At 45.3% G+C, this 26,066-nt stretch overlaps 2 protein-coding genes across 8 annotated transcripts in view; one reads left to right on the top strand and one right to left on the bottom strand.

Moving 5' to 3' along the window:
* The window catches only part of mettl22 (methyltransferase like 22), a 35,084-nt gene extending 20,994 nt beyond the window's left edge, over positions 1-14,090 (top strand). For all 5 annotated transcript variants that reach the window (XM_038298394.1, XM_038298396.1, XM_038298398.1 and 2 more), the window contains exons 8-12: positions 2,852-2,905; positions 5,367-5,447; positions 5,784-5,886; positions 9,674-9,842; positions 13,321-14,090. In XM_038298394.1, the coding sequence (XP_038154322.1) occupies positions 2,852-2,905; positions 5,367-5,447; positions 5,784-5,886; positions 9,674-9,842; positions 13,321-13,434 (521 nt within the window). In that variant the 3' untranslated portion in view covers positions 13,435-14,090. The remainder of the gene's footprint in view (positions 1-2,851; positions 2,906-5,366; positions 5,448-5,783; positions 5,887-9,673; positions 9,843-13,320) is intronic.
* Positions 14,091-14,419: 329 nt separating this feature from the next.
* On the bottom strand, positions 14,420-24,000 carry yipf2 (Yip1 domain family, member 2). Of its 3 annotated transcripts, none has more exons than XM_038298402.1 (9): positions 23,893-24,000; positions 23,723-23,790; positions 21,543-21,703; positions 21,371-21,451; positions 21,207-21,294; positions 19,976-20,092; positions 19,739-19,905; positions 15,145-15,327; positions 14,420-15,062 (listed from the first exon to the last, which is right to left on the bottom strand). In XM_038298402.1, the coding sequence occupies exons 2-9, from the start codon at positions 23,751-23,753 to the stop codon at positions 14,973-14,975; spliced, it is 918 nt and encodes a 305-aa protein (XP_038154330.1). In that variant the 5' UTR covers positions 23,754-23,790; positions 23,893-24,000; the 3' UTR covers positions 14,420-14,972. The 3 variants fall into 3 exon arrangements, with proteins under 3 accessions (XP_038154330.1, XP_038154329.1, XP_038154328.1); XM_038298401.1 differs by having other exon boundaries at positions 23,723-23,799; positions 23,893-23,994; XM_038298400.1 differs by lacking the exon at positions 23,893-24,000 and having other exon boundaries at positions 23,723-23,878.
* Between the last annotated feature and the right edge of the window lie 2,066 nt (positions 24,001-26,066).

Genomic DNA, 26,066 nt, shown 5'->3' with positions numbered 1-26,066 from the left:
TCAGACCTCTGGCTCAGACGGTTCCAGACCTCTGGCTCAGACGGTTCCAGACCTCTGGCTCCGACGGTTCCAGACCTCTGGCTCCGACGGTTCCAGACCTCTGGCTCAGACGGTTCCAGACCTCTGGCTCAGACGGTTCCAGACCTCTGGCTCAGACGGTTCCAGACCTCTGGCTCAGACGGTTCCAGACCTCTGGCTCCGACGGTTCCAGACCTCTGGCTCAGACGGTCCCAGACCTCTGGCTCAGACGGTCCCAGACCTCTGGCTCAGACGGTTCCAGACCTCTGGCTCAGACGGTTCCAGACCTCTGGCTCAGACGGTCCCAGACCTCTGGCTCCGCCGGTTCCAGACCTCTGGCTCAGACGGTCCCAGACCTCTGGCTCCGACGGTTCCAGACCTCTGGCTCCGACGGTTCCAGACCTCTGGCTCAGACGGTTCCAGACCTCTGGCTCCCACGGTTCCAGACCTCTGGCTCAGACGGTTCCAGACCTCTGGCTCAGACGGTTCCAGACCTCTGGCTCAGACGGTTCCAGACCTCTGGCTCAGACGGTTCCAGACCTCTGGCTCAGACGGTTCCAGACCTCTGGCTCAGACGCTTTCAGACCTCTGGCTCAGACGGTTCCAGACCTCTGGCTCCGACGGTTCCAGACCTCTGGCTCCGACGGTTCCAGACCTCTGGCTCCGACGGTTCCAGACCTCTGGCTCAGACGGTTCCAGACCTCTGGCTCAGACGGTTCCAGACCTCTGGCTCAGACGGTTCCAGACCTCTGGCTCCGCCGGTTCCAGACCTCTGGCTCCGACGGTTCCAGACCTCTGGCTCCGACGGTTCCAGACCTCTGGCTCCGACGGTTCCAGACCTCTGGCTCAGACGGTTCCAGACCTCTGGCTCAGACGGTTCCAGACCTCTGGCTCAGACGGTTCCAGACCTCTGGCTCAGACGGTTCCAGACCTCTGGCTCCGACGGTTCCAGACCTCTGGCTCCGACGGTTCCAGACCTCTGGCTCCGACGGTTCCAGACCTCTGGCTCAGACGGTTCCAGACCTCTGGCTCCGACGGTTCCAGACCTCTGGCTCCGACGGTTCCAGACCTCTGGCTCAGACGGTTCCAGACCTCTGGCTCAGACGGTTCCAGACCTCTGGCTCCGACGGTTCCAGACCTCTGGCTCCGACGGTTCCAGACCTCTGGCTCCGACGGTTCCAGACCTCTGGCTCCGACGGTTCCAGACCTCTGGCTCCGACGGTTCCAGACCTCTGGCTCAGACGGTTCCAGACCTCTGGCTCAGACGGTTCCAGACCTCTGGCTCAGACGGTTCCAGACCTCTGGCTCAGACGGTTCCAGACCTCTGGCTCCGACGGTTCCAGACCTCTGGCTCCGACGGTTCCAGACCTCTGGCTCCGCCGGTTCCAGACCTCTGGCTCTGTATATATACACACACCAGTATAACTGTGAAACGTTTTATATAACAATATAAGACGTTTCATTTAGTGAATAACTCTCTGGCTGACAGGCAGGCAGCTCTTATAGGGAACCTTCAGATCATCTCAGCTTCTATGTATCAGCAGGGAACTTTAAATCAGAGGCCAGGATAATCCCATGTGGGGTTCCTCAAGGCTCCATTCTGGGCCCCCTCCTATTCAACATCTACATGCTCAACATCTACATGCTCGGATTATAGCAAACAACCAGATCAGTTACCATGACGATGCAGACGACACACAGCTTTACATCCTAATGTCAGCAGGTGACTCTGAACCCATCAGAGCGCTGGTTAGATGCTGAGATTCTACTATAGATGTTATCTATAGTAGAATTGATCACTGCAAAAGAGTCTGCATTAGTTTGCCTAAAAACCCATCAGACAGCTGCAGCTGATCCAGACGCTGCTGCCTGCGTCCTCACTAGAACTATAGAAAGTAGATCAGACAGCTGATCCAGACGCTGCTGCCTGCGTCCTCACTAGAACTATAGAAAGTAGATCAGACAGCTGATCCAGACGCTGCTGCCTGCGTCCTCACTAGAACTATAGAAAGTAGATCAGACAGCTGATCCAGACGCTGCTGCCTGCGTCCTCACTAGAACTATAGAAAGTAGATCAGACAGCTGATCCAGACGCTGCTGCCTGCGTCCTCACTAGAACTATAGAAAGTAGATCAGACAGCTGATCCAGACGCTGCTGCCTGCGTCCTCACTAGAACTATAGAAAGTAGATCAGACAGCTGATCCAGACGCTGCTGCCTGCGTCCTCACTAGAACTATAGAAAGTAGATCAGACAGCTGATCCAGACGCTGCTGCCTGCGTCCTGACTAGAACTATAGAAAGTAGATCAGACAGCTGATCCAGACGCTGCTGCCTGCGTCCTCACTAGAACTATAGAAAGTAGATCAGACAGCTGATCCAGACGCTGCTGCCTGCGTCCTCACTAGAACTATAGAAAGTAGATGACATCTGCCCGGTTCTAAAGTCCTTCCTCTGGCTCCTTGTAGCTCAGAGAATAGGGTCCTTCTTTTAGTCTAGAAATCAGTGAATAGATCAGCACTTCAATTCATAACAGATCTGTTGCCAGTGGATCTACCTCCCACACCACTCAGGTCTTCTAGTTCCAGCCCACTCTGTCCACCCAGAACTAGAGCTAAACATGGGGAAGCAGCATCTATGCTCCACGGATCTGGATCTGGTTAGAAAAGAATAAAGAAAGAAAGAAAGTTCTTTGAAGTCAGAGTTTCTAACCAGATAGTTTAGAGCTTAGACTGATGGAGTTAAACTGTTAACTGAGGAATTATTAGTTTAAGGTTCTGATCCAACTGTCTGATTAGCTTCACTACCTGCTTTGATCCTGTTTTTATCCACCAGGTGGGAAGGTGAAAGTTAAACGGCTAGACTGGCTTCAGCACAGTCTTTGCACAGGTAAGAGATCACATTTTATCTTCTGATCTTCAGCACATCAGGAAAACTACTTTACCTCCTAGCAGCATTAAAGCCACCAGACAGACTCGTCTATAAACCAGCCTGATCCCGGCTTTTAGCTCGCTAGTTGAACAGCCTTTACTAAAAAATGACAAATTGTACGTCCTGTTTCCCCTGGAAACTTCCCTCAAATGTTAAACATTGAACTTTATCTGCTGGACGCGCCACATCAACCAATGAGAGAAGCTGATCTGGGAGCTGGCAGGGAGTCAGACGCAGCACTGCTGATGCAGAGCGCTATGATCACTCCTCTGAAACAGTTTATTAACGCCTAAATTAACTAAGAATGTAGAAACCTGCCGGCAGAATATGTTGGCTTTTATTATCCTGCTGCCTGCAGTTTGTAGCACAGACCTGAAAAACGCTAACATCTACTTCCAGCCGCCACCAACAGGAGGGGAAAACCCTGGAGAGGCGAGCGGGCCTGAGGCAGCTGCTGCTGGGGATTCCCAGTGACAGCGCAGCGCCGGTATGTGGGGGTCTGAGCAGGCATGCTCTGGTTTGAATGGTTTTCTGGCAGGTTTAACTGCAGCCAAACAGCAACAAACACATTTAAGAGGAAAACGTTTCTGGGTGATGAAACTCTGTTGAATAACCACAGATATACAGTGGGTACGGAAAGTATAAAATGAACTCAAAGTTAATTTTATTTCTCATTAATGTTCACTCAGCACCCCATCTTCACAGTAAAAACAGGAAATAATATAACATGGTCATAAGTTTTCACACCCTTGGCTCAGTATTGAGTAGAAGCACCTTCTGAGCTCGTTCAGCCATGATGATGGATGCAGGGATCCTTCCTGCAGATCCTCTCCTGTTCTGTCAGGTTGGATGCTGAGCGTTGGTGGGCGGCCATTTTCAGCTCACTAGAGATGCTCCATTGGGTTTAGGTCAGGGCTCTGCCATGAAGCCCCGCCTGGTGGGGGGCTGCAGGGATAGGTGACTTTCTCCCATCTCCCTGCTGCTCCTCTGGAGCTCAGCCAGTGATGGTTGACTTCTTCTCTGACCATTGCTCAGCTTGGCTGGACGTCCAGGTCTAGGAAGAGTTCTGCTCGTCCCAAACTTCTTCCATTGGAGGATGATGGAGCCGCTGAGGAACCTGTTTAGGAACCTTGGCCTCAGTCTCTGAGCTCCTTTCCTTCCCCCTCATGGTTCTGCTTTGCTCTGACAGCTCTTCTATAGACAGCTGTGCTCCTTTCCTCATCAGGTTCATTAAACACAGCTGGACTCCAATGGAGGAGCAGAACCATCTGATCAGCAAACCAGACGGCCTGAGAGTTAAAGAGGAGCCACAGCAAAGGGCCTGAATACTGATTACCAGCTGGTGTTTTTTCTTCTTTTTCAATAAATCTTCAACAAAATTCTACATTTCTGTTTTTTTTTATCCTGCCAGGATGAGATGCTGAGTTACATTAATGAGAAATAAAATGAACTTTATTGATTTTAGCAAAAGGCTGCAATGAAACAAAGAGTGAGAGATTTAAAGGGTGTGAATACTTTGTGAAACAGTAACCTATGTTACATAACCAGACCCATTCAGTGGTGGTTCATCTAAAACGAGGTCTTTAGTCTGGAGGTTCTGCTTCTTCATGCGCGTCGTTTATCTATAGAATATGAAGGAATTGCAGGCGTGGATTTTTTTGTGTATTTTTTTCAGCGTATTTTTTCTGTGTATTTTTTTCTGTGTATTTTTTACTGTCTATTTTTTACTGTCTATTTTTTCCTGTGTATTTTTTTTCTGTGTATTTTTTTCTGTGTATTTTTTTCTGTGTATTTTTTACTGTCTATTTTTTACTGTCTATTTTTTCCTGTGTATTTTTTTTCTGTGTATTTTTTTCTGTGTATTTTTTTCTGTGTATTTTTTTTCTGTGTATTTTTTCCGCGTATTTTTTTCCATGTATTTTTTCCGCGTATTTTTCCTGTGTATTTTTTCCTGTGTATTTTTTTTCTGTGTATTTTTTCCGTGTATTTTTTTCAGTGTATTTTTTTCGGTGTATTTTTTTCTGTGTATTTTTTCCTGTGTATTTTTTTTCAGTGTATTTTTTTCGGTGAATTTTTTTCTGTGTATTTTTTTCCGTGTATTTTTTTCCTGTGTATTTTTTTCCGTGTATTTTTTCCTGTGTATTTTTTTCCGTGTATTTTTTTCCGTGTATTTTTTTCCTGTGTATTTTTTTCCGTGTATTTTTTCCTGTGTATTTTTTTCCGTGTATTTTTTTCCGTGTATTTTTTCCGTGTATTTTTTTCCGTGTATTTTTTTCCGTGTATTTTTCCGTATATTTTTTCCTGTGTATTTTTTTTGGTGTATTTTTTTCTTTGTATTTTTTTCGGTGTATTTTGCTCTCAGATGTTGTGCTTTGGTCCACCATCATCTCATCAGGCTTCCTCCCTCTCTGCTCTCTAGATGCTGACGGGGAGTTTAGTTGGACAGAAGAGGAAGTGGCTGATCTCTATGACAACGCCAGCTTCATTCTGGCTGCTGATGGTAGGTTCTAAACTATCAAACTCCTCCAGCTTCTACTTCATCGTTCTAGAGTTTTCTGAATGGAGGATAAATCACGTTAGCATTCACACCCAGTCATGGTTACTGGCAGCCGTCAGACGGAGCTCTGGATCCCAGTGAGGAATGAAGGCTGCTGGGTCCATAGCTGGGAGCTGATTGGACGACCGTGACGCTCCTCGCAGACTGCTCCTAAACCGTCACGCTGATCATGTTCCAATGACCTGAACCTGTGAGCTCTGAACGGAGGACCGTCCCGGTCCTGATGGGGTCCTCCTCAGAACCACAGGAGGCCACTGATCTTCCTGTTTCTGTCTCCAGTTTGCTACGATGACGACCTGACGGACGGCCTCTTCAGAACGCTGTACCGCCTCTGCAGCAGCTTCCGCCACGCCGCCGCCATCTTCATTTCTCTGGAGAAAAGGTACAACCAGCAAACCTGGAGGCCAGGCTGACCACTGACTGACTGGTTATTCAGCTCCTTCCTGACTGGTTATTCAGCTCCTTCCTGACTGGTTATTCAGCTGGTTCCAGACTGGTTATTCAGCTCCTTCCTGACTGGTTATTCAGCTCGTTCCAGACTGGTTATTCAGCTCGTTCCAGACTGGTTATTCAGCTCGTTCCAGACTGGTTATTCAGCTCGTTCCAGACTGGTTATTCAGCTCGTTCCAGACTGGTTATTCAGCTCGTTCCAGACTGGTTATTCAGCTCGTTCCAGACTGGTTAATCAGCTCGTTCCAGACTGGTTATTCAGCTCGTTCCAGACTGGTTATTCAGCTCGTTCCAGACTGGTTATTCAGCTCGTTCCAGACTGGTTAATCAGCTCGTTCCCCACTGGTTATTCAGCTCGTTCCAGACTGGTTATTCAGCTCCTTCCTGACTGGTTATTCAGCTCGTTCCAGACTGGTTAATCAGCTCGTTCCCCACTGGTTATTCAGCTCGTTCCAGACTGGTTATTCAGCTCGTTCCAGACTGGTTAATCAGCTCGTTCCAGACTGGTTATTCAGCTCGTTCCAGACTGGTTATTCAGCTCGTTCCAGACTGGTTATTCAGCTCGTTCCAGACTGGTTATTCAGCTCGTTCCAGACTGGTTATTCAGCTGGTTCCAGACTGGTTATTCAGCTGGTTCCAGACTGGTTATTCAGCTCGTTCCAGACTGGTTATTCAGCTCGTTCCAGACTGGTTATTCAGCTCGTTCCAGACTGGTTATTCAGCTCGTTCCAGACTGGTTATTCAGCTGGTTCCAGACTGGTTATTCAGCTGGTTCCAGACTGGTTATTCAGCTCGTTCCAGACTGGTTATTCAGCTGGTTCCAGACTGGTTATTCAGCTCGTTCCAGACTGGTTATTCAGCTCGTTCCAGACTGGTTATTCAGCTGGTTCCAGACTGGTTATTCAGCTCGTTCCTGACTGGTTATTCAGCTGGTTCCAGACTGGTTATTCAGCTCGTTCCAGACTGGTTATTAAGCTCCTTCCTGACTGGTTATTGAGCTGGTTCCAGACTGGTTATTAAGCTCCTTCCTGACTGGTTATTGAGCTGGTTCCAGACTGGTTATTCAGCTCCTTCCTGACTGGTTATTCAACTCCTTCCTGACTGGTTATTCAGCTCGTTCCAGACTGGTTAATCAGCTCGTTCCAGACTGGTTAATCAGCTGGTTCCAGACTGGTTATTCAGCTGGTTCCAGACTGGTTATTCAGCTCGTTCCAGACTGGTTATTCAGCTCCTTCCTGACTGGTTATTCAGCTCGTTCCAGACTGGTTAATCAGCTCGTTCCAGACTGGTTATTCAGCTCCTTCCTGACTGGTTAATCAGCTCGTTACAGACTGGTTATTCAGCTCCTTCCTGACTGGTTAATCAGCTCGTTACAGACTGGTTATTCAGCTCCTTCCTGACTGGTTATTCAGCTGGTTCCCGACTGGTTATTCAGCTCCTTCCTGACTGGTTATTCAGCTCGTTCCAGACTGGTTATTCAGCTGGTTCCAGACTGGTTAATCAGCTCGTTCCAGACTGGTTATTCAGCTCCTTCCTGACTGGTTAATCAGCTCGTTCCAGACTGGTTATTCAGCTCCTTCCTGACTGGTTATTCAGCTCCTTCCTGACTGGTTAATCAGCTCGTTCCTGACTGGTTATTCAGCTCCTTCCTGACTGGTTATTCAGCTGGTTCCCGACTGGTTATTCAGCTCCTTCCTGACTGGTTATTCAGCTCGTTCCAGACTGGTTATTCAGCTGGTTCCAGACTGGTTATTCAGCTCCTTCCTGACTGGTTATTCAGCTCCTTCCTGACTGGTTAATCAGCTCGTTCCAGACTGGTTATTCAGCTCCTTCCTGACTGGTTATTCAGCTCCTTCCTGACTGGTTATTCAGCTGGTTCCAGACTGGTTAATCAGCTCGTTCCAGACTGGTTATTCAGCTCCTTCCTGACTGGTTAATCAGCTCGTTCCAGACTGGTTATTCAGCTCGTTCCAGACTGGTTAATCAGCTCGTTCCAGACTGGTTATTCAGCTCGTTCCAGACTGGTTATTCAGCTCCTTCCTGACTGGTTATTCAGCTGGTTCCCGACTGGTTATTCAGCTCCTTCCTGACTGGTTATTCAGCTCGTTCCAGACTGGTTATTCAGCTGGTTCCAGACTGGTTAATCAGCTCGTTCCAGACTGGTTATTCAGCTCCTTCCTGACTGGTTATTCAGCTCGTTCCAGACTGGTTATTCAGCTGGTTCCAGACTGGTTAATCAGCTCGTTCCAGACTGGTTATTCAGCTCCTTCCTGACTGGTTATTCAGCTGGTTCCCGACTGGTTATTCAGCTCCTTCCTGACTGGTTATTCAGCTCGTTCCAGACTGGTTATTCAGCTGGTTCCAGACTGGTTAATCAGCTCGTTCCAGACTGGTTATTCAGCTCCTTCCTGACTGGTTAATCAGCTCGTTCCAGACTGGTTATTCAGCTCGTTCCAGACTGGTTAATCAGCTCGTTCCAGACTGGTTATTCAGCTCCTTCCTGACTGGTTATTCAGCTGGTTCCAGACTGGTTATTCAGCTCGTTCCAGACTGGTTATTCAGCTCCTTCCTGACTGGTTATTCAGCTGGTTCCAGACTGGTTATTCAGCTGGTTCCAGACTGGTTATTCAGCTCCTTCCTGACTGGTTATTCAGCTCCTTCCTGACTGGTTATTCAGCTGGTTCCAGACTGGTTATTCAGCTCGTTCCAGACTGGTCATTCAGCTCCTTCCTGACTGGTTATTCAGCTGGTTCCAGACTGGTTAATCAGCTCGTTCCAGACTGGTTATTCAGCTGGTTCCAGACTGGTTATTCAGCTGGTTCCAGACTGGTTATTCAGCTGGTTCCAGACTGGTTATTCAGCTCGTTCCCCACTGGTTATTCAGCTGGTTCCAGACTGGTTATTCAGCTGGTTCCAGACTGGTTATTCAGCTCGTTCCCCACTGGTTATTCAGCTGGTTCCAGACTGGTTATTCAGCTGGTTCCAGACTGGTTATTCAGCTCGTTCCCCACTGGTTATTCAGCTGGTTCCAGACTGGTTATTCAGCTGGTTCCAGACTGGTTAATCAGCTCGTTCCAGACTGGTTAATCAGCTGGTTCCAGACTGGTTATTCAGCTGGTTCCAGACTGGTTATTCAGCTGGTTCCAGACTTTATTCACTGGTGTAAAGTCGGGAGAAGTTTGAAGATGTTTTGCTTCCAGGAAGCTTTTAGGTTTGGGTATGGGGCATTGCAGGCTAACAAAGAAGCCAAACGACCCCCATTCCAAAGGGGGGGACCCGTTCATCCGTTTCTATTTGCATGTTTTCTAAACTAAAACCAGGCTTTGTTGGGCTGCTGGATAAAACCTGGAACTATTTCTGACATTTTGGATTGAAAAATCTTCCTGGATGGAAGAGAAACGTCTTCAAACCTGGAAACAAAGTCCAGAGGATTGATTTCAAATTTTTTTTAATGCTTTCTATAACCTTTTCCTGAAGTAAGGGAATACTTCCTTAAATGAAGACAGTTGATTAACTCTGAAATTTCCTCTGGATCAGAGGAGTCGGTTCTGGTTTCTATAGTTCTATCTGATCCGGTCTCTCTTACTGCAGAGCCAGTTACCACTGGTTGGGCGTTTAGTTTCTATTACTAATAAAGGAGGAAGTCTTTGATGATGTCAGATGTCCTGCTTGCTCTGGGTATTGGTGCGTATCTCAGGTCTGGTTTTTCTGTCTCACAGGATGAACTTCAGTCTGCGGCACATGGATGTTTGCTGTGAGGCCTACAATCACTTCATGCACTGTCTGTCCCAGCTGCAGGATCTGCAGGATGGACGCTGGAGGTTTATGGTGGAACTCGTCCCCTTAAACTTCCCCCAGTTTCTTCTCTATGAACGCATTGAGCAGCTGGTGAGAGAAGTTTTACTGAAACGTTTTAACTCTGTTTCTGTCCCAGACCAGGCCGGCGATGGAGATCTTTAGACACATCATCTCCTAGATGATGACTCATTTCTTTAGCCGTGTCTCTGTCCCAGATGAAGACCCTGCAGGACTTACTGCTGCCTCTAACTCTCTAACATAGAAAGTAGTCCTGGTTCTGCCTCTGACCTCCACTGGGCCGTTAAAACTGGGTCTGGTTCTACTGGAGGCAGAGATGGAGGGGGGGGGGGGACTCGAGTCAATGACTTGACACGAGTCTGCCTCGAGTCACCAGATGGTGACCTAGGACTTCTGGATTAAAATTAACAAAAGACTTGACTTTGACTTGGCCTTTCTGACCTGTGAATTGACTTGATGTGAGACTTTCCAAGTCACTGCCATCATGTTGATTCTATTATCATTATTAGTAAATAAATGATTAGATAATCATGGCTTCATTTAGCCTGAGTCATCCTGACAGGGATTAAAGGGATTTCCTGCTCGTAGCGATTGACCGCGGGTAAAAAAAAGTCACTTGAAAATAAATTGACGGTAAATAAATTTAAACAAGACAATTGAAATCCCTCTTGCATTTTTCAGCCAATGGTAGCAAAGCAGCGCTCTGAAACTAACAGCATTAGCCAATCAGAAGAAGGGGGCGGGTCTAGGAAAGCATCTGCCTCCTCCTCTCGTTTCTTGCTCATGTCACCAGATGGATTGTGGTTCAGCGCTGAAGGGAAAGTCACCTGCCGCCGTTTACGGCTCCGTTCAACAGAGAGACGAGTTAAAAGTCAAAAAATAAATAAATGAAACTTTGTGTTTGGAGAGAAAGACGATGGAGAGAACGGAATGGCATGGAGCGGGAACCATGCAGGAACCATGCAGGTCATGAACTCCGGGGAAGATGACCCCACCATAGATAAAGGTCTGATAAATAGATGGCGAGGGGCGTGGCTGGAGGAGACGGGGCCAGATGGCGAGCCGTTAGCAGGAAGTCAGGTCAACCAGGCGCTTTCTTCTGCACGCTGCGCTCCAGGAAGCCTTATGTACGCATCCAGCAGCTAAAAGGTGCTACGCTAACATCAGTTAAACCCTGGTCATCAAGCTGCTGTTAGTGCGGCCGCGCACACAAAGCGTTAGCCGGGAGCTACGGCAACAGCTGATGGACCAGCGTCAATAACCGCAAGTTCCTCGCCAAACGCCACCTCTTCTTCACACTAGATATAGATGTACTTCTGCCATCTTCTGGACGTTTTTGGTATTGGATTTTTAAAAGTCCATGCATATTTATATACACACACACACACACTTAAAGTATGGCGGGGAGCACCTGCATCAGTCTAATGAGTGAAGGTCAGAAAATGGAAGCCACGCATTTTGGCTGCAAAGATTACACGACAACAGGAAATAAAAACATGTAAGATCTGCCATGTTTTGGTTGAGCTGCTGATAAGTTAATAAACTAGTTTTATATTGTTAGCGTTCCTGCTGCTGATGTTTCCTCAGCTTAGATATAATCATCTATCTAAATCCAGAGGAAAGAAGCTAGCCTGTTCTATGCGTGTCTGTTATGAAGTCGGCTGCTTTAAAGCATCAAAGCGTTTTCCAGATGTGATCACCATGGTTACGGTGCGTCTGTAGGTAGCTAGCTGTTTCACACCTGCAGCGCAGAACAAAGATAATTTCCTCTGGGATCATTAAAGTGTTTCTGATTCCAGAAACATGTTTAATGTTGATGTTTCCAGACCAGGATCCTGTGAACGTTTGCTCTCCTCAGCATGACGCCGACACGCCGCCGTCTAACCGGCTAAACCTCTGGCTTCTAACTGATGCAAAGATCGCTGCCTCTCACAGTGAGATTGTTGTGGGAAGGTATTCATACCTCCCATGATTTATGGGGAGGAAGGAAAGAGAAAGAACTGCTCTGTGTTTTCCCTTCGTTTCCCTTCGTTAGCATCCATGAGCTGAAACACCAGAACCGTTGAACCCGCTGCTGGATCCATCCACGCCACGAGGAATCATCATCAGGAAACCTTTATCACCAACTACCATTTTACTCTTTACCTGTTATTAGGGCATTATAAGCATTATCCACATATAAACTATTAGGAAAATAAAAAATGGAATATAAAGGTATCAATAGGCAGTATTATTAAGAATAAAAAGATGAGCACAGCTGCCAGTGATGATGCTCACAGTGCTGAGATATTATAATATGCTAATATAAGCACATCAAAGGAAGTCCAGGCTGAGCGTAACGCATAGATTGGTGGATGCTGATTGGATGACGCATCCAGGGCGCTAAGCTGAGTGCGTGTTTGGCCATGGCATCATCATCATCATCATCAGATCCCATTGGTCAGGACTCGCTGCAGAGGTTTGAACCTATCAGACGTCTGAAACGGCTCCCAGTCTGTTCTGATTCCTCTCTCTCTCTATCTCTCTCGCCCCTCTCTCTCTGTCTCACTCTTGATGGATTTAGTGCTTTCCAACTGTTCCTATGTTGTTTTTTCATTTACATTATTTGATTGTTACCATGGAAACCGGACCACAAAAGGAGAAATTCAGTGTTTCTATTTGTATGATATAGTTGGAAAAAAGTATTGATCAGTTTATACTTTATTTTATCTTTGCAAAGAGAGAACAGATCATCATACAGCCCTAATGGCAGCATTCTGCCCTGTTCTGATCTGAGCAGCGTTCTTTCCTCCTTACTTACAACAATGGAAAGTAGTCAGAGTCAAAACTAATTACAGACACTTTGGTTAAACAGTAACATGTTATGAATAAACCTGAGAAAGAATCTGGTTTGTTATGGGAAGAAGCTCTGTCTGGTCTACAAACACCATCCTGCAGAGAATGGCGTGGCCTTCAAGGTGAAACAGGCTGAGTGAAAACTTTTATAGAGAGGAAATAGGATAAATTAATATATGAAATAATAGAAACTAAATTTTCCGACAAACATGGAGCTCCAGTGTCTGTTGTTAAAAAAAGCTAATTCTCACTTTTACTGCGTTTCTTTTTAACATACAGTGATGTGATTAAATCTATTTTTACAAATAAAATTCATTCATGTTGATCTATTTTACCACCTTATCAGCAGACATTAAGAAAAAGACTAAAATGGGTTTATTGAAAAAGAAAATGATTTGTTTGATCGTCCTTCCAGGTGACTCAGGACTTGCATGAATGGGACTTACTCCCGCCTCTGGCTGGAGGTTCCATCCTGTTAACATTCAGTATTCCTTTCCACTGTCACCCTATGCATGCTTGTTCTGAATGCAGTCAGACTGGGTTTCCTTCCATAGAAAACCTTCTAGCAGTCTGTTAATTAAACTGAATTTTATATCTGGGATTAACTGTCAGTTCATCAATAAAATCAATTCCTTTAATCAGAACATTTACCTATTGCTATTTCATATTTTTTATGTAATAGTTTTTTAATGCTAGTTTTTTCTTTGCGTTGCAGGAGTTGTGGAAGATCACTGCATCTTTGCTTCCATCTGAACGAAGCAGGTTGGACTCTAATGGAGGCTGCAGCCAGAATCAGCCGCCATCCCGCTTTGATCCGACCACAGAATGACCGCAAGCCTCAAATGTCCTCTGATGCCTGAACGCATCACCGGGAGCCGCCACTAGACTGTGAAAAACACGGCGCTGTTAGCCGTTAGCAGTATTATTCATTCATGGAGGTCAGAGGAAGAAGGTCTGAAAGATTAGAAAATCAGTCAGTAAATTCTCTCCATTTACTGACTGATTTATACAGAGATGAAGATTCTCAGAATGGTGGAAGCTAACCGCTAATCGGACAGAGCTAACCGCTAGTCGGAAACAGCTAACAGTCTGACAGGTTGTGTTTTAACTGGTTTTAGCTTTTTAAAACAAGGCAAACTAAAACAGTTCAGCTCTGTGAGATACAGATCTATAATTTCTAAATCTTTGCAAGAAGCCATTTTTTTTAGGTCTGTAGTCGTTAAGCTATGGACCCGTTTCTTCGCACCATGAGCTCATCGCATGGCGTGATTTAGCATCAGGAGGCGTTCCTCCTGATGAGGTGAACTTTTATTCTGCAGCTGCCACCAATGAAACGTGTTGGAACCGACCTCAGCTAGCTGCTTAGCCTGTTAGCATGGAGGAATGCAGCGTCAATTCTGTCTGAACATCCGTTAGCTTCCCCTTCGTTCTGCAGTTCAGCGTCTCGTCTGCTGATGAAACCTTCAGAGGTTCAAGGTTACTAAACTAAACCGGAATTAAAAGGTTTCCGTGGATCAGAGGTCTGCCTGATCAGCAGAGCGCCCCCTGGAGTGGATTAAGATCATATGGGATTTATCCAACAGATTCAAAATGACCTGTGAGTTTAAGTTTTTAACACTGGAAGTTAAATGTTTATTTCATGGACTCTTTGCTGCCGTTTGTGTCACAGTATTGTTATTTATTTTAAATAAAACTAATTTCTCTGCTGAAACTCTTTAGTCTGAGATGTTTCTTCTTCTGCCGTATTTAGTTTCACACTAAATGATCACTTCCTGTTTATGTTGACACCGTTGAGATTAAATCAGAGCAAAGTAAACGATTCACTGATTCATTATTTATTGATGGTTTTAAATTAACGAGGTTTTAGTTCAGAACATTCAACCTTTTCACATCTGGATCATCAACCAGCTGCTCTCTGCAGCTTCTACTGTTTCTGAACACGGCTTCATTTCAGCCAGCTGAGCAGCAGGGAGCAGCTATGAGTTACTCTGTGCTCCGTACCTCTAAGCAAACATAGAAATCTGTGTCAGATTGGTTCAGTCTGTGTTAGATCTGTTAAAGTAGATCAGAAACCTCGACTTTCTTCACATTATTTATGAATGAGACCAAATTATTCAGAGAAACAAGAATAAATAAAACAGAAAAACCCTGAAAGTTAAACTGAAGAGTCGATATCAGAGGAAATTAATAAATAGATCTAAACCTTCACAGTTTGGAAAGTCAGGAAGTAGAAGTTGGGCTGAACCAGAACCAGAACCAGCAGGTCCAACCCCAACATTCAGCTGCTGAGGAGACAGGAGGTCCGAATCAGAACCAGGCGACCCGAACGCGGCTGGACCGGTCCTCCTGGGCCGGCAGCAGAACCGCTCACTGGGGCTGGGCCACCAAGGTGGTGTGGAGCGGGGGGGCAGCGGTGGAGGCTGGAGGGGGGGGGACGTCTGTCTGAAAAAAGTACAGCTGGAAGAAGAAGAAGAAGAAACAGCGTCAGTTTCAGGTCCCCCCCCCCCCATGACCCTACATGACCCCGCCCCCTCCTCACCTTACAGCCGACAGCCAGCAGAGTGTGCAGCACCATCATGGTCGCCACCGTGGCCACCGCCGTCGCTCTGCTGTCGTCCCTGACGACGGGCCAGAAGGTGAGGGCCAGAACCGAGCCAGAGATCACCATGGCAACCACGGCCAGCGTCCACTGCAGCCACTCGTATGGTAGGATCCACAAGATCTGGGCAGCAGTAAACATCTGGAGGCTTAAAACCAGAACCTTTCATCGTGTTCCGAGCATAAAGTGGAAAACCGATCCTATATGCGTAACCATGGCAACCGGGGAGGCCTCCAGTTTCCCAACAGGAGGAGGAAGATCAGCTGAACTTCATGGAAGCATCAATAGACATTAGCTAAGCTAACAGGCTAACAGCTCATCATCCTAAACTCAACATTAAAATTAAACTAAAGACATTTAATTTGGAATAAAGAGATTTTTTTTTTGAATTATCAAAGAAATTCATTATCAAAAATAAAAAAATTTAAAACTGAAATAAAGATCTTATTTTTAGTCAATAATCTCTAGTTATTCGAGGCCAGAAATCTTTCCATTAGCATTCATTGGGATATAAGGCATGGTGGAGGCAGCATCATGCTGAGGGATGCAGATTATGGAAAGACTTCAACATGAAGCGGATATGGAGAAAAAACACCCGATTCAAAGGACGCCTTCCTTCAGCAGAGACGACTTTAACGAGCTTCTACAGAAAATAGCTGCATGCATGGAGCTGAAAATCCACCATCTTGAAGTAAACTATGATGTAAACGCCGCGTATGGAAATGAAACGACGCTGCCTGTGATTCCGAACGGGGACCACCAGCCCAGCAACTCAGCGAACAAACAGTTCCCAGAGGAAAATCCCTGGACCACTCTGGGTGCTAGACCAGAGGATCAACGATGACCCAGTCCAGACTGCACCCACCTCCCCCTCTCCCCCACAAAGCCCAGATGTTCGTTTTCTGGAATTTTCTCTTAACATGAACAAAGTTTTTCAGATTGGCCTACAGTTGACATCCTCTCCACATAGCCACTCTGAAAGCCGCAGCAATGTGAAAAAAGCAGCAGAGCCCCAGATCCTCCTCTACAGATCACGGAACGTCAGGACCTTCAGATAACTGAGCCCAGAGCCCCGGATCTCGCTTCTGAGCTGATCTGAGTAAAATGTGCAGTACTGGAATTCACCAGATGGTGGCAGCATGCACATTAAAGCAGCCTGTAGCATTATCGTGCAGAGGAAGAAGTTATCACCACCAGCTGTTGCTAAACAAACTGATGTTCCAGGGATGTGAAGCTCTGACTGACCTCCAGACCTTCTTGGTCCCGGTGTTCCATGGAATTCTGTTCCCTCTGAGTTTGGAGGCGCATTGAAGCCAGAGAGGCGGCCATGATGGATGGAACCATTTTCACTGCACTGCTGATCGATTACTCGCTAAAATCAGCTCCTATAATCATCTCACTGTTTAACATCCAGTTTAATGGGAAGAAATTAATTCACCATCAAGTCTTTCAATGTGTTTATTTCTCTTCATCAACAACAAACTCTGTGGATTTGGTGACATTTGATCATTATTTGCCAGAGTTATGAGAGGGAAATCAGCTGACATAATCCTTTGATGATCTTTAATGAAATGTATTTTCTATTTAAATGTTTATTTAACATTTTACAAATATTCCCAAAAAATGTATTCCAAGATGTTTCGCCTTCCACCCAGAAAGATTTCCTGATCCAAAATACCTGCAGCAATGCTACTGCAGACATTTGGAACTGAGGATTAAAATACATTTCATAAACATCATTAATTCAAAAGTCAGATTTATTTTAACTATTTTGGATTTCAAAATATAAAATAATAAATGTTTCATAAATAATGTATGAAAAATAATCACAGTTTCAAAATTCACAGGATTTGTTTATTTATTCCATGTTATAGTGGAACGGATTATATCAGGAGGCTAAAATATATGATTCCCTCCATAACTCTGGAAAATAATGATCTAATGTCAACAAATCCTCAGAGTTGGTTGTTGATGAAGAGAAATAAACCCAGTTATGCTGCGTTCAGAACAATCGCTGCTTCATTTCTGATGCTTAAACCAGTTTAGTTCTGATGCGCAGCTGAAGATAGGGCTGCAACAACGAATCGATAAAATCGATAAAAATCGACTTTTAAAAGCGTTGGCAACGAATTTCATCATCGATTAGTTGTGTCGCGCGATTATTGCGTCATCCGCCGCGCCGTCATCACTGCCTCTTGACTGAAAGAGGAAGAAAAAATATGGCGGAGCGAGTCAGCGCCGCAGGTGCAGTGTTGCCAACTCAGCAACTTTTCATTCCCCTCCAACGACTATTTTTCAAAAAAGCGTTCTAGCGACAAATCTGGCGACTTTTTTCGGTGTCACTGGCGGCTTTTGGAGACTCTTACGTGAAAGCATGTATCGTTCCTACTCTGCCGTGGGGCGCCTCCCCCCGCTCCCGCAGGAGTCCCTCTCAGCGCTGCAGTCAGAGCCTCAGCGTCCAGACTGCAAATGAAGCGCGCATGCACCGGGACTGACGGCGCAAATTGATCACAATAATTAAAATAGCCTGCGCTTTGTAAAGCGAAAAAAGTGATAACATGCAACTTTTTTCAAAAGAAATTAACATGGCACGGAACCACCATGTTTGTTTGGTTTTAAAGTGGGGAAACGTAACGTTAGTTTCTCAGGTAGCTCATCTGATGCTTTCCTTACCGTGTTAGTAGGTTACAGACAGTGATAAGGTTGGCTACTTATTTTACTTTTCATTTCATTTGAATTAGCTTAAGCAGCGTTTATATTTACTTTATAAATAAATTAACTTGCAAATTATGAGGGCAAGACTTTTAAAGTTTAAATCTTCTGGCAAAGATAAAGTAAAGAAGATCCTGCAATTTATGGAAGTAAAGCAGAACAAAATCCAGCAAGATCAGTAATATGTCAATTAATTATCTGCCACATTCCCATGTAAATATCTGTCTTTGGAGGATGTGTGTTTTTTAGCACCCCTAGTTCTCTCATTTTTATTCCAAATACAATTTATAATTTGAATCACAGGGCTATTTTTATCTCTATGGTTCAGTATTTTCTCAAGCAGCAACTTTAACTGCTATACTTTCCTGTCTTAAAAGGCAGAACTCTTCTAGTCTAAAAAAAACTCATTTGTTGAAATGGGGGGGGCTATTGTTTGAACCCCTTAGAGGCTTTTAAAAACAAAAATGTCTTTTTTTGCGCTTTATGAAACAAAGTAGCCTATATTTTGTGGATGTTCAGCTACATTTCTCATGTAAGTTTGCGTAGTTTTAACACAAACATTTATTTTTCATATTGCACCAGTACAGTTAATGAGCAACCTGTACTGGTGTGCTTGTTTGTTCTGTCTATAATGTTTATTTTGGAATAAAGAGGTTAATATAAAAAATATTTTTTGCCTGATTCATCGATTAATCGAAAAAATAATCGGCCGATTCATCGATTTTTAAAATAATCGTTAGTTGCAGCCCTAGTTGAAGCATCTTTGCTGTTCTAGCTGCACGGTGGTAAAGTGGGTCTGATGCGCGGTGGGCGGAGCTACTCTATCCTTTCTCTGCCTGGAACAATGGCGGCTATATTAGCTGTGATCAGCGGGTAGAAAGTAGTTAGAATCTATGTTGAAGTGAGAAAGTCCTCCTGAAAACATGGTCTGTGCAGTCAGTTCATCCAGATTACCATCCTGCCTTCAAAGATTATTTCTCTGTGGGAGCCGCTCAGACCCCCACATACCGGCGCTGCGCTGTCACTGGGAATCCCCAGCAGCAGCTGCCTCAGGCCCGCTCGCCTCTCCAGGGTTTTCCCCTCCTGTTGGTGGCGGCTGGAAGTAGATGTTAGCGTTTTTCAGGTCTGTGCTACAAACTGCAGGCAGCAGGATAATAAAAGCCAACATATTCTGCCGGCAGGTTTCTACATTTGAAGTTAATTTAGGCGTTAATAAACTGTTTCAGAGGAGTGATCATAGCGCTCTGCATCAGCAGTGCTGTGTCTGACTCCCTGCCAGCTCCCAGATCAGCTTCTCTCATTGGTTGATGCAGCGCGTCCAGCAGATAAAGTCTAGATGCTGCAGGACCTTTTGCTGCGCCTTGACGTACGTCAACCATTGAGTTTGCATGTAAACTAGCTGCTCCTGCTGCGTTTGATGTGAATCTTCCCATGTTATGGAGGGGGGATTGTTACGTGTTATAGAATGTAATAAACTAGAAATGTCTTTAATCCAGTAATCTGTCATATTTTACATTAGAACAGCAGAAAGTCTACTCTCTCATCTTCACCCTCAGGCCCCCTGATCTCCTAGAATCCTAGATCCGCCCCTGGCCTAGTCAAAGTCTGGATCCAAATCAAGGGGAGAGAATAATAGAAAACAAAAGCAGGCCACACTTTTCAGATCATCCTTGTTTCAAATTTGTTTTTAGGCAGGTGTGGTTCTGAATGCTGTGCCCCCCTCCCTCTGGGACGCATCCTCCCCCGTCCCTCGGGTACCTGCCCCCCTGGGCCCCCCCCAGCATGAAGGAACAAAGTGTATGGACATCCGTCCTCTACTGACCGATGTGGGGATGTAGATGAACAGGGAGTAGCCGTAGACACACACGGTCTCCAGGAAGGAGTAGCCTCCATGCTGCCTCTCAGAGGCCCGCCTCCAGGTCAGGAACCCCCACAGAGCCACCGGAACCAGCCAGGCGTACAGGAAGATCACCAGCGCCGCTATGGTCACTGCAGGGAGACGGAACAGAATCAGAACCAGGGTCGGCCAGTCCAGCCTGTAGCGGAGCTGCACACCCACCTCTGTGGAACTGGGGCCTGTGGGGCCCCGTGGCGCCGCCAGCCTCTCTGAGGAAGGACGACAGGTTCCCACTGATGGCTACTGAGAACACCAGAGTCACACAGATCCAGAACGGACCTGCAAACACACGGTACCAGAATCAACCTGAGCCTGGTGCCGGGGCCGATCCTTACTGGACCCTCAGAACCTTCTGGTTCCCCAAAGTTTCAGACGTTCAGAGGAGATAAATATGGAAATGAAAGCTGCACTAAAGAACTTTTAACCACTGGCTCCCCCTGCAGGCCACTGGCTGCACTGGACTGTCTCTGGTTCTGGTATCTGACCCGTTTGGACCAGCAGAATCCTGGAGTTCTTGGTAAAGATGAGGAAACATTCACCCTCTGAATGAATCCTCCATCAGCTGAAGGTCAGAGCTAACAGCCGTTAGCTCTGCTAGCTCTCAGACTGACAGGAAGCGGCGCTCTGGGTCACATGACCAATTAATGGGTCACATGACCCATTAATTGGGTCATGTGACCCATTAATGGGGTCACATGACCCCATTAATGGGTCAGAACCTAAACAGATTTGATTCATGTAATGAAGCCATCACAGACTGAGGAGCTACAGGTAGATCAGGCAGCAAAAGAAACTGATTTTAATTATTAATTCCAGTAAATCTGAAGTTAAAATGTTAATTAAACAAAAAATAAAAGATAAAAGGAACGGAAGAAAGGGAAAAAAGGAAGTTAGTTTTATAAAAATTAAGAAGAAAACTGGAGAAATGAGAAGAAGAGGAAGAACTAGAAGAGAAGAAAGATTTTGGGCAGAACGGTTTAATTTAAATCTGTTATGGAAACAGAAGAACGGTAAATTTAAAACCTAAAGTAGATTAAACTATTAAACTATTAGACGTGATGTTTTACTGTAATAAATATGAGGAGGAGAGACAGCAATTTATTCAAAAGTAAAAGTTTCATTAGATTTATTTGAATTATTTAGAAGTTTTTTTAGAAAGTAACATTTACAGGATAATATTTCTATATCTAAAAATAAAACATTTATTTAATAGAATTTAATTTCTGAGTCATTCTGGCCGACACCAGTAGATGGCGGAAATGCATCTATTTGCTGTTTGCTAACCCACCAAAGATTGTAAAGAAGAAGAAGAAGAAGAAGACGCCGAGGAGCAGCAGCTGGACTCTCCGCCTCACCGCCGTCCCTCCAGCAGGGGGCAGCGTTTCTCACTCACCGTACAGGTCTGGGTTGTTCCTCAAGTAATGTTTGACAAAGTTCCTTCCAGGCAGAGGCAGCACCGAGCCCTTCACCCTGTCCAGAACCTGGATCAGGACAGGTTGGACCACCGTCAGACCACCGCTGGGTTCAGAGGGTCCCACAGACGCACGGCGCTCCTACCTGAACCGTGTCCACGTTGAAGAAGGACTGGTAGTACTCAAAGGTCCAGAATCCTCCACCTGATCTCTGTCCTCCTAGAAGCTGGAAGCACAGAACTTTCATCAGCTGCTGCCGGACCTGGATCTCCAGGATCTCCAGGATCTCCTTGATCCTGGTCTTCGGAACCAGTCACCTCTGAACTCTCCTCCCGAGCGTCCTCGTCCTCAGACAGGTCCAGTTTGATGTCCTCCCCCGCTGCCGGTCCGGCTGCAGTGGTTGGGTCGTTGGATGCAGACGCGCTGAGCGTGGAGGCCCCGGGGTCCGCAGACAGAAGATCTGCTGCTTCCTCAAACTCTGCAAACACAGAAGGACGAGGAGCTGAACCAACGTGTCACTTCCTGTTCCTCAGGGTGAGGGGAACCACATCCCAGACAGGGGGGGGGATTTACCATTAGGCAATACTAGGCAGCTGCCTAGGGCCCCAAGTTCCTGGGGGCCCCATAAAACTCTGTTTCCATGTATGGTTAATACAACTATTCCTTATTTTTCCACATTAATTATGTTTTTGATAAAAAGGAAAAAAGAAGAAAAGGGACAAGAAGAGAGGGACACAACCTAGAACAGATAATGGATGTCTATTCTATCAACATTTCTCTATCTGGAGAATGGGGCTGTTCTTTGTGTTGTCTTCTCCATTCAGGGGGCCCCCTGCCGTCTTTGCCTAGGGCCCCACATTTCCTAAATCTGCCCCTGATCCCAGTAAACCCAGTAGGTCAGTGGGTTGGAGCTTCAGACAGAGGTAACTAGCTACAGGTAAAAAGGTCAAAGGTCATTCCTTCCTCTCTAGGTTTTCTTTCCTGTCTGAACTCCAGGCTGAACCCCTGAACGCCTCACGGTCCTCTGCTAAACACAGGGCGGCCATGATGGTTCTGATCCATTTAAAGGGAAATAAATCAGACTATTTATCAGGAAATAGATTCCATCCAGCTGAGAATCAATAATCCAAACATTCCTTTCCCGCCACTGTGGGCTCAGCTGGGAACACGCGTTAGTTTGTCCATAAAGTTAAAAACAATCCACTAGACTTTGTTTCCAAGTTTGAAGATGTTTCACTTCCCATAAGCGAAGGGGGTGGAGCTAGTTTTCCTGCTTCAGTTTGCATGGTTTCTAAACCAAAACAAGAGTTTGTTGGTCTGCTCTATAAAAACTAGAGCTAAACACTAATCCAGACATTTGAATTGAAGAAGCTTCCTGGATGGGAAGAGAAATGGCTTCAAACTTGGAAACAAAGTCCAGTGGATTGTTTTTAAACTCGTAGAGAAGCGGCCGTTCCAACGGTCGCATTTCCAAATTCTCCCAGTGGTGCCCGGCTTTACCCGAGTGAATAAAGTGAATGTGATTGGTCGTTTATCAAGGGGGCGGGATTGTTGTGGCGGAAGGTTCGCAACCATGTTTGGTTGTGGCTGGTTTGCTGGAAGCATCTTGCTAACCAGTTAGCAACTTAGTGCTAGCAGCTTCCCAATAGGAAATTCCATTGGGACCAAGTAGCACTAAATTGGTGACTTAGAAACGACGCTGTCAAGGAACGCTATGGACAGCGGAAACATGCAATAGGAGGAGAGTTTAGTGTCGGAGGTCGTGGATGAGTCTCCTCCGTCATCCATTTGTTATTTAGAGCAGGAAAGCGGGGACGAAGATGTTGTGGAAGAGGACGCCAGGGCGGCAGAAGCTTGGTTTGGTGTAGAAGGCTTCCAGCCGTACATGTTTGAGCCCTTGCCTCGCAACGCTGCCAGTTCTGTTAGCTCTACGCCTGCCGAAGACACAGACGTCCATCCCCGTGAACACTGGGACGCAACTCAATGGGAAAGGAAAGGATTCTGGTTTCAACCGTTGCGTATATTAGCTGCGACACATGAATCAAGATGCTATGACCGAAAACATTTGATTGACAGATGACCGTTGATATTTGATTGGCCGAATTTAGGTGTTCAGGCTGACGTAGAACTAACTGGCCTGCAGAAGATAACGGAAAAAACACAGATTTTAAGACAGGATTTTTTTTATGAAATAGAAATGTTCTGACAATATAATCTGATAAAGACAACATTTAAATACATGTTTAAGCCAGAATGATTAAAGTTTCTGGTTGAACCCGGTGTTGTGTTGAAATCTGTGACCCTCATATATTGTGACTGAAGCAGTCTGCTAACTTCACAGGATTCAGATCTAAATGTCATGAAATGAATTCCTAAAGCTGAAGAAGCGGCCAGGTCATCCAACCGACCAGCAGGTGGCATTGCTTTAATGAGCCTCTGATGTGATGGAGTGTTTTTAGCAGGTCTCTGAGCCAAGCTGCAGGGCTGCCATGTTTACCCTGGAAGTGCAGGTCACGTGGGCTGCTCATGGCTGCTTCCTGCAGGATCCGCTTCTCTGGAACGTTCCTCACATTTCAAATGGATGAATGAGCAAAACAAGAAGAATCATATTAATGAATCAAACGGTGTTTCCGGTCAGAAGGAATCAAAGTGAGATCAGAGACTCACCGCCCGCCGCAGCTTTAAGCCTTTATGTGGCTTTAATGAGCTGATGATGCGCTGCTCTGTCAGAGGCTCACGCAGCTGCAACCTGGCGGGACACGTCACTACCAACGCAAAGACGTCACGTGACCATGCTCATCAAACCTCTGCCTCATCAGAAATAAATGGCTCATCAAAGCAATTTATTTTTAAAGCAGTGCAGGTATTTTAAATAACTGATCAAATGTATTAAACTTTATTTCTATAGGAAATTATTCTTTATTACAATAGATCTGCTTCCTGTCAGTGACGTTACGCTACATGATTGGCTGAACACATTGTGGTTGCCCTGACAACGATAATAAGATAATCCGGCTTCCAGGGGCGGATTTAGGAAATGTGGGGCCCTAGGCAAAGACAGGCAGGGGGCCCTCTGAACACAGCCCCATTCTCCAGATAGAGAAATGTGAATAGAATAGACATCCATTATCTGTTCTAGGTTGTGTCCCTCTCTTCTTGTCCCTTTTCTTCTTGTTTTCCTCTCTATGTTTTGTACTCAGCTGACTTTTCATGCTGTCTCTAAAGGAATGAAAGATTTTTTCCAAGCACTAAGCTCACTTAGCTGATTGCTCCTTCCTGTGTTTCCAAAAAGGCCAAAGTAAATAACCCAGTCCTTCTTTTCACTGTAGACAAGCCATGATCTACTTATCTGTTCTCCATTTTTCATTTGGATGAAATAATAGCTGCATGAATCATGACAGCAGACAAGATAGAGGAGAGCAGGAGGCGGGGTTACCAATCTACTCGCTCTGGAGAGCAGAGTTCGCTGCTTTTAGATGTTGTCTCCAAAGTCTCCAGTAGCAGAAAAAAGTCTCTAGATTTGGCGCTAGGAGCTTTTTAGAAATCAAAGTGCTAGAGGGGTCTGAAAAGTGGCTAAACATCTGAAGAGATAAGAAAAGTGAAATTAGAGCTCAGAATAAGTTCTGCTGAGGCTGCAAGAAGAATCTCATCCCAGCCAGAAAGACCCAAATCATCAGTGGAGCAAATGAAAAGTTCAAACCTCTGGAGGAGAGACCCAGACCTGCAGAAGACTCACTAATTGTTAAAAAAAAAAGGATTTTGTTCTTGTCATGGTAGAAGTGATCAATTGTGGTACTCAGAGGACTAAAACCCGAAATAATCAAAATAATAGTGAAAGCTGCAGAAAAGTATCTTGAAGAGAGAGTTTTAAATTTGGAAACGGGAAAACTAGCAGGACCATCAGAAACGGCAGAGTGATGATAACTTCATGATAAATTAGAAATTATGAGGACAAATGCGATAAAGTTTTTAGTAAGTTGGGCTAAATTAAACAGTTTGGAAAAATATTATTTTATTTTGCTCTTGGGATAAGTCTTGTTTCCTGTTTCCTTGTTTAACTCCTTATCAGATGGTGGCGCTAATGCACTTTAAAGGAATAGTACACCCAAAACATGATTAGCCTTCATTTTCTACTCACCCCCATGCTGAACAACACTCTGGAGTACTTTTTTGATATCTCAAATGCATCTGGAGATCTGGGAGGCTTCTTGCTGTCTGCTGACATTCAAATAATGGAGGTCTATGGCGCCCGAGGCAGAAAGGTCCATAAAAGTCCACAAAAACGTGTCAATATTCCTCCATACTGCTCGTCCAATGTATTCCAAGTGTCCTGAGTGGGTAGCGTCCAGAATTTACTCGAAACGAAGTCATTTAGAATGTTTTTAGAGCATAAACAGTAGTGTATAGGATTTCCTAAAAGCGCGTTCACGACGCTACGGAAACCGCGGCAGACCAAACCAGACGAAAGTGCGCATTCAGCGTCTGCTCTGCCGATAATCCAAGCGTAGAAGAAGAAATGTGCTGTTTGAATGTCAGCAGACAGCAAGAAGCCTCCCAGATCTCCAGATGCATTTGAGATATCAAAAAAGTACTCCAGAGTGTTGTTCAGCATGGGGGTGAGTAGAAAATGAAGGCTAATCATGTTTTGGGTGTACTATTCCTTTAACTAGTTTGCTAACCGCCATAGAATCTCAGAAGAAGGAGATGTTCAGACTTCTTATTGGAGTCCTTTAAATGGCTATAATGGAATCATCCATGTCATGTAATTTTAAAACCTAGTTGGGAAAAGGAAAAAAAGAGTTTAAATTATTTATAAATTATAAAAGACTTTGATTTAGCTT

This window comes from Cyprinodon tularosa, unplaced genomic scaffold (assembly GCF_016077235.1).
Source record: "Cyprinodon tularosa strain WSP-4 unplaced genomic scaffold, ASM1607723v1 ctg407, whole genome shotgun sequence".
Lineage (NCBI taxonomy): Eukaryota > Metazoa > Chordata > Actinopteri > Cyprinodontiformes > Cyprinodontidae > Cyprinodon > Cyprinodon tularosa.
This window is presented reverse-complemented; position numbering and strand designations above follow the sequence as displayed.

Excerpts from the sequence above, each read along its gene's own strand:
- yipf2 (XM_038298402.1), bottom strand. The coding sequence starts at position 23,753 with ATGAGCAGCCCACGTGACCTGCACTTCCAGG. Across the intron at positions 21,704-23,722 it reads ACGTGACCTGCACTTCCAGG|AGTTTGAGGAAGCAGCAGAT; the intron begins GTAAACATGGCA and ends CTGTGTTTGCAG. Across the intron at positions 20,093-21,206 it reads GAACAACCCAGACCTGTACG|GTCCGTTCTGGATCTGTGTG; the intron begins GTGAGTGAGAAA and ends GTGTGTTTGCAG.